At 44.4% G+C, this 8,050-nt stretch overlaps 1 protein-coding gene across 3 annotated transcripts in view; it reads right to left on the bottom strand.

Moving 5' to 3' along the window:
• Positions 1 to 2,995: 2,995 nt before the first annotated feature.
• fam110b (family with sequence similarity 110 member B) overlaps positions 2,996 to 8,050 on the bottom strand; it is a 25,690-nt gene continuing 20,635 nt past the window's right edge. For 2 of the 3 annotated variants that reach the window (XM_034887926.1, XM_034887927.1), the window contains exons 3-5: positions 6,952 to 7,622; positions 5,508 to 5,920; positions 2,996 to 4,851 (exon numbers count right to left, since the gene is read on the bottom strand). In XM_034887926.1, coding sequence (XP_034743817.1) covers positions 3,969 to 4,851; positions 5,508 to 5,920; positions 6,952 to 7,074 — 1,419 coding nt within the window. In that variant the 5' untranslated portion in view covers positions 7,075 to 7,622 and the 3' untranslated portion in view covers positions 2,996 to 3,968. Of the gene's footprint in view, positions 4,852 to 5,507; positions 5,921 to 6,589; positions 6,666 to 6,951; positions 7,623 to 8,050 lie in introns of those variants that run through there. The other variant, XM_034887928.1, reaches the window with a different exon arrangement.

The raw sequence follows: 8,050 nt of genomic DNA, 5'->3' as shown, positions 1-8,050 counted from the left end.
GGGGGGGGGGGGGGTGATCAGCAGGACAGCAACATGCTAGCACAACCCTGAGCTCAGAGTGAGGTGGTGCGGGAAGGGTCTTTCCCCCAGCGGGGTTCACTTCACTTCCACTTTAGTCTATTTAGGACAAAGAGATGCATCAGTACAACACCCACGTTGCCATTTTGCTGAAACATTAGTTTTCACTCACTGTGTATTTAGGACATTTCAAAGCTTGATCAACGCCACGATCTTTTTTCAGAAGAAGTATAACTACGTCTGGAAACTTAGATCACTTTTGGTTTCAATGGGGAGTTGTGACTTGCGTTAAACTAATGTGATTTCAGAGATTCCGATTGGTTCGTGTGATTGTGCATACTTGTGCTTAAAAAGTATTGTTCCAACAAAAATGATTTTTAAATTGGCCTCATCTTGGGCACAGTGAAGATTATGTGCCACTTATGGCACTTAGTTTTCAAATCACCAAGATACATGAAGTACTAATGGGGTGTAAGGGGAAAGAAAGGCTATCTGTACCTCGAAGCACACGTTCCAAATCATCTAACCCCCCCGCTCTCTCCATACACTATCTCATCACTGTGTGCATCCCAAATCATATACCTGTCAACATGTAAGAGACTACAGTTCCCACAGATGTTGATGCCTTTGCAGCTCCAATACCCCCAAAGTGGTGTTTTGTCAGATACAGCATACTATTAGAATGCGGGGAAGTGAAGTAAGCCCAGCAGGGTCGCTGCTGTCGACACACTGAAGCTGACCTGCACAATAGATTTAAAGGGAGACGGGGGGCCAGACAGACACACTGACAGTTAGAAGACGCTGACCGAGGCACTGCATTCACACCGATATGGCTTCAGGCCTTGAGACATGTCAGCCACGTGCAGACATGTAGACAGATGACAAAGGTGAGGGTGGAGGTGGACTCTGTAATCCATCCCCCTTCATTATCAAGGAACACACACAAGGGTAAAGCAACAGGTTTTCTCTGTGGCTTGCTTTCAGGTGGAGAGAGACAAAGCCGACCTTAGCACATGGACACAACCACCGTGAACGCGGCCTAAAGACTTCTTTGATGTAATGGAGAAGCACTGCTCGATCTACAGCACAATCAACTTTAAACACCGTAAATCTGAAATGTCTTTCAGACGGGACGCTAACATTTATAAAAAGCACCACAATCGCCCTTCCACCATCCTTGCTTTACTCTACTGTAATACGTCCTGTAGTAGTGAACACACAGCTTCATTTGTATTGTTTTTGGTGTAGTGCCTGGTGGACTACAGTATCAGATTGTTACTTACATTGTTTTGAAAGTAGAGTTTTGGTGTCCTGCAATTTTACTGCTCAAAAAAAGCGTTTGAAGCGTTGGCCTTTTTTTTTTAATCCCAGATTGACAATGATCATCTCTGTTGAAGGAGACGTTTACTGGATTTGTTAAAAAGGCATATGGATCGTATACATTTACAGTAAGTCTAGTTTATCTTTTGAATTCATGCTTACAACCCAAAATCCTGGGGTTGCTCTGGTTCAAGTTTGCACCACTAACAAAACAAGAGTTTTGTTGGAAGTTGACTGAGACTACCAAAGTAGTCTAGGTGAAGTTCTTTTGTCTGCAGTTTGAATGACAACCTCCACACAAGCCTAAACATATCAAATTAAAGCTATAATGCATAGTTTCTGTCTTAATTAGCTTTGTAGCAACTCATTTGGCAACAACTTGAATGAAATGGACGTTCACCATCATAAAATAAGTGACACATTAAAGCTTTAAATGGGCAAACGCACCAGAGTTCATTTGAACTAAACTACCCCAATCAACGAGCCATTGGTGATTAATTGTGTCTCCTACAATATTTAGTACATTTAACCATTTGACCAAATCGCACCATTAAAATCGTTTCCATTCTTTAAATGTTAAGTGGCAGGGTCAGTGTGGAGCCTCTGAAGAACCATATCCAATCACAGGACACCAAAACTCTCCGTTAAATGCTTTGTTGGTTCACATGAACAGTTTGATGACAGAGTTGTTTATAACGTATGAGTACAATGATTTGATGGTGTAACCTTAATGCTGTACGGATCAGTATCCTTGAGAGATTATACTTTATATGGATATCTGTCCAACTCATTCAGTGTCAACCGTTTCCTTCATTACTCAGTCATCCCAGACTACAGGGCCTTCATTTAGCAAATGCAATATCTAGCTTAACAAGAGCTAAAGCTTTGTCAAAGCTAGCTCACCATCACTTGTGTTTCATGAGTTTTTTTTAAACATTTTACTGTGTCATAGTTTTTTCCAACAACGAACCCATTTAGTCAGTGTGGAAATGTTCCTTCAACAGTCACCTACAATAAAAAATATCAAGGTAACGAGCTGACTGTTACGGTCTGATTTTCCAATGGGATTTCTCATTGTTGACAGATAGAGTTCAACATCTGTTTTGCAAAAATGTCAAGACCCTTTTTGAAAGTTTGTTTAAACTGAGACATCAACACTGTGACATAGGCCTTTCTCAAAGTGGACATCGGACATTTGCGGCTCTGACCAACAAGTAGTGAGTTTCAGTTTACACGGAAGCTATGAGGAGTTCACGTTAAGTCGATCAGCGTTGTCACTTGTTTATCCTAAATTCAAAAGTACTGTTCATGCGCAGATCAAATGTATTGATCTGTAATTAATTCAAAATTCAGTGAGTGCAGCAGCCTTTTATTCCAGCAGCGGCGGGTCCACTTTGATGTACTGTTACTGTACTATTGTTCTCTTTGATATCGCGAAATGGTGGCAACGAGTGTGCTATGCTGAACAGTTAATCATGGCACTAAATCATCTTATTAACGGGAAAAAAAAATGTTGGATTTGACACCATGGATTTGAAGAAATGATGGATGTGGGATAGTAGTGTCTTACGGTAACATTACCACAAACAAACAAATGTTCGAGTTTTATGTGACCTTTTCTGATTTAATTTTTTTTCTGATTTGACTTTATGGTTTTTATTATTGGTCTTTAATGTAAAGCACTTTGGAAACTGCTGGTTGCAGTAAAGGACATTATATGCATATTGGTTGGTATTGAGACTAGACCTTAAAAGTCATTATAAAACGCTTTACAATGTATAAAGGACTAAGGGACAACCCTAACATTGGTCAAAGAAATATGATAATCAATTCACATTTAAAGCGTTTTTCACCTCAGTCCGTCGCCCGACACATGGAACATACACACTTCCGTTTTACCACATGTATTAATCCACACTAACTCAGACACACTTGCGATACGGCAGTACATTTCTACTGTGTTTGATTGGTTAACACAGTTTGCCTCGCTGGTGTCCTCTCGGGGGCTGCTATCTGGACAGCTGTGACTAAGGACAGAGATGGCAGAACGAAGACTAAAGTCAGCGTGGTTTGAACAGATAGAGCGCTAGGTAGCTAGCAAGCTATGTAGGAAGATAATCCCACCTGAAAAGGCTTTGATTAGTCAAGCCAAACTGTTCTCTGTGAGAAAGGCCTATGATCCTTTGTAGTGATGCGGTCACTTTATGGGTCCTTAGACAATCGCAGTGCATTTTGCTCTTGACAGACTGTCTGTCATATTATTCAGTGTCCAGAGAGGAACAGCTATCTAGTTTCTTTTCAGACATGTCCAGTTGTTTGTCTCTCCAGACGGAACATTTTGTTCATATATTTGTCCGAGTTTTATTTCCGTCTGTTCATAGTGTTCATGTTGTTCTAAACCTAATTGGTTAAATTCCTTTACATCATGTCTTTGTTTATTTCTAAAAAAAAAAGTCTGCTTTTTTCACCATGTTTGTTAGACCCGTCAGGTTTTCTCTTCCATATGTGCATTCATCCATCTATACATTTTCACAATTTTGTTCTAGTTTTTCTGGTCCATCTATCAATTCTGAAACATGGGTAAGTTTGTCGGTAGTTGAAAGTACATCCTATCCACTGCCGTGCTTGTTCTAAACATGGGAGACCTTTTGCGTCTCTCTCGCCTGTTTGATGCTGTACAGCCACTTGATGACTCTTGCGTTTCGCTCCACGGCCGAGATGCCGTATGGAACACGCTCTCCGGCCTCCTCCTCCTCGTCCTCTTCTCCGTCCGACAGCCCGTCGTTAGACGATCGCCGCGACCGGTCGCAGTCAGACGAGATCATAGAAGCGGATCGGAAGTTCAGGCTGACGATGTCTGAGTTGGCCCGCGCAAAGTTCTCCGGACCAACTGCCTCCAGCTCCTCTGGGTCCAGGCCGCAGTAGTTAAAAAAGCGTTCCACGTCAGCTCCAGCCCGGGCGTACCGGTCTGAAAGGTCTGATTTTGATCTGTGTAGCGAGGAGCGACGAGCCACGGATGAACCGAGCTCAAGCTCCACGTTGGCATCGGTTGAAATATGGGAAGAGCCTCCAAAATCACAAGGTAGCGACTGAGGGGTGATGTTGTCACAGAGCGAGGGGGATGGAGTTGGACGAGGGGGAGGCAGGGACAAGGAAAGCGCGGGGGGAGGGAGGGAGGCGGGGTTGGGTTTTGGAGGGAGCGGCGGAGCTGAGGAGCTGCTGGACCGCGCCGTGCGAAGGGGCTTGCCATTGCACAGTCGCAGGAGGTCGGACGAGGAGTGGGAGGTGAGTAGCGGTGGGAGTGGGGAGCGAGAACGGTCAATAATTCCTTCGCCTCGTCTGCTGAGGTTGAGGTTTCCTCCCTGTTGTGGGCTGCGGCGTCCCCCGCTGATGACCGGAGGCACTTTCAGGGAATGGGAGAAGGACCGGAGGGAGTGTGAGGTGCTTGGACTGGGAGCTATGTCTGATGGTTGCTCATTAAGCGCCATTGTAGATCGGTAGGTTAACGGCATCCTAGGAACAGAAAACAGGAAAATAAATAGGTAATGCATAACAATCGGGTCGGAAGACATAATCAAGTAAGGGCGGGGGAAAAAACATACAGGCTAAAATAAAGTATTGCACTTTAGTGCTTTTTTTAATTTATTTTTTTAGAAATTTCAACTACAGGGAACCAAACTCTACTGCACTTAAAAGCGTCCTGCGTTTTCAAGAGATCCAGAGTTGGAATGAGCTTTTCCACCACCCCAAGCAAGCCGGACTTTCTGACGAAACGCACCAGGGTTTGGTTAAAACTGAACAAACTGCTCGGGTGTGAACCGATGATGCACAGATTAAAATTTTCTAGACCGATTGCAAGTGAATTTTTTCAAACTAAACTTCTGTATGAAAACAGGGAAAACCGTTAATGCATTTGTGCAAAAGGCCGTCAATAAGCAGTGATTGTTAGATTGCATTTTGGAGAATAGCGCGGACACGCGCTTCACACTGTGTAAAGAATGACCGGCCACCAGCCGGTCCATCGCTATTAGTTACTATTTACAAAGCATGGTCTGGCGTAGTCCCACCAGTCAAGGTGACCCATTTGCACTAGATATGTTTGAACAAAAAAACGGCTCATAAAATTTGAAAAACATTGCTTAAATGTTAAAAAATTCATAATAATTTACCCTGATGGTGTCCAACTCCTGGCCATTCCCCCTGATGACCTCAACAACACAGCACTCTTGGCTCCACCTCCTAGTCCTTCAGATCCCGCTCCTGAAGAGGACGATGAGTTCAGCAGATTTTTAAGGATCTCCAGGTTTAAATTCTCCCGTTTGCTGCTGCCGCTGCTTGTTGCTATTGTGTCTGACTTTGCGTTGTTATTGGATGCTTTGAAAGGTATCCCGCCTCCATTTCCTCCTCCACCAATCCCAGAGCCTCTCTTGGCCAGGAGGGTATGACCGGCAGGAGGCTTAGCCATCACGGGTGGTTTGATTGGCTCCTGCTTGGCGTTGATAACTTCCTGGCTCTTGACATACTTGGCCTTGTCAGCTTCTAGTCTCTCAACAGCACTGAGACGCTTTGGGTTAGGTTCCACCTGAGAAAAATTTAAAAATATGTTTAACACAACACTCAACAATTTGCTCATGTTTTTACAACAGCAAAACCATTTAGACAATAAAAAAACATGTCTGAGTAAGGTTTGTTGTTGTTGACGTATTTACTACTGCTCTGGGGCGCTGTGTTGGTTAAATGTTTCATGTCTGGACGTAGTGCTTCAATGAATAACATCAGACCAACCAGACGCCCTCTCTGCAAAGCCTCATTCTTGCGATCTTTAAGCCTAAAACTAGTCAGACTCAATGGCTGTACGTTGCTGGGATAAACCGTAACATCTGGCGTTGCTTTCCCTGGTCTCGGGGGTTAGTGCCGCCCGGGCGGTTGTGATTGGTTTGAAGACATGCAATCAAGCTAAAAGGTTTTCCTCCTATCACAGGACAAATAGCCAGACCGTACTCAATTACTGAAACAGCGCTAAGGCCATAGGTCTGGCAATGCGAAAATAGCCTAAAATTAATTGTCTGAATTATTATTTGAAAGCAGTATTTTTGAAGTTTGATTTAAAAACTTCACTACATTTTCACTAGACTGACTGAAAGTGCTACAAAAAAAGACTGAGGTTAACTAATTATGACTAAAACTAACATGGACTTTTGGTGTCAGGACTAAGATTGAACCTAAACATCCCTCCATCAATCAGCTATACCTGCTCATCCTTTTAGAGGACATTGGTTGAGAGGCATGCTACATCTTGGACGGGGAGGACACATTGTGACAGACAACCATCCACTCTTACATCTTCACACCTACGGGCAACTAAGGGTCAAAATGACCCCAACCTCCAAGGCCTCTACTAGATACCACAATATTGTCTCAATTATAGAACTTTCTGTATGGCTATTGATGACTGGCCCTCGTATCACTTTCTATTGAAAGAATATTTTGTGATATTGCCCGCCCCTTATATGACTGAGTCCTGCATTTTTAAAGCATTCTCATAAAAGGTACGGCCTTAGCTAGTTCAATTCAGTACAACGTCTACTTGTAACACACAAAAACACACACAACCTGTCTCCTGAAGTAGTCAGGGCCCTTGTTGAGGATGCGAAGGGGTACGGTGGAACTGAAGGCGGTTGCGGGGCCGGCGGCCTTGCTATCTGGCAGGGCTGGAGCCAGTGTCTCTGTCGGCATGGCAACGAGGCGACTGGGGTGGCCGGCCGTGGTGGCAGTGGGTGCGGGGGGGTCGACAGAGGGCGGGGGCACCGGAGGACCCCCAAAACATGAAGACACAAGGTGGAAGAAGAGAAAGTCTAGAAAGAGATAAACCCCCTGGCCCTCCTCATCGCCTGTGGGATCCTGTGGTACCGAGCCAGACTCTGGGCTGGGGGGGTGCTGAAGTGCTGTATCCAAATACTTCACTGCCTTGCCTGAGCAGGAGGAACTCAGTTTGCAGCTCAACAACTGATCTCACTGGTCTTTCCTGGTTTGTGATGCTAAGGTTTAGCTGACTTGTTCCTAAAGCAAGATGGACAGATGGCTGGATAGAAAGAGAGAGAACAAGTACATTGCCAGAACGGAAAGAAGGAAAAGGGAGTGATGAGTGTGTTTCAGTGCAGTGGTGTGGATGAGTGCTTCCACGGGGCCAAAGGAAAAGCAAAAGGATGGTGGAAAAGGAAAGACCCGCCGCCTCTCCACGCCCGCTCCAGCTCTCCCTGCAGCTCGCCACACACACACACTATCTGAAATAAGCAAAAAAGAGAAGAGATAAAGTAACAGCCAATGAGGTTACAGTTAGACTGTGACATCATGCACCCAGCAACAATCGCAAGAATGGCACACACACGCACACACAGGCTCATGCACACAGACTAAGGAATTTGTGATGACATAAGCATGAAACTTTTCATTTAAATGTTTACTCATGCAGGATTAATAACACACAAGAGTTTTTTTTTCCAGAAACAGCACACATACCCACTGGACCTGCCCACTCAACCACTTTGTGTTTACTAAGCAGCTGTTGGTTTGCTCAAAGGCACCTTAGTGGTGCCGTTAGTTATGAGAGGCCTCCAGGCCAGATACAAACCTACAACGCTCCTAGGACAACTGTGATTTGTTAAGCGTCAGTGCTGATGCCATCAGCAAATGTTCGCTAATATTAGCTCAT

Source organism: Etheostoma cragini, chromosome 12 (assembly GCF_013103735.1).
Source record: "Etheostoma cragini isolate CJK2018 chromosome 12, CSU_Ecrag_1.0, whole genome shotgun sequence".
Classification (NCBI taxonomy): Eukaryota; Metazoa; Chordata; class Actinopteri; order Perciformes; family Percidae; genus Etheostoma; species Etheostoma cragini.
This window is presented reverse-complemented; position numbering and strand designations above follow the sequence as displayed.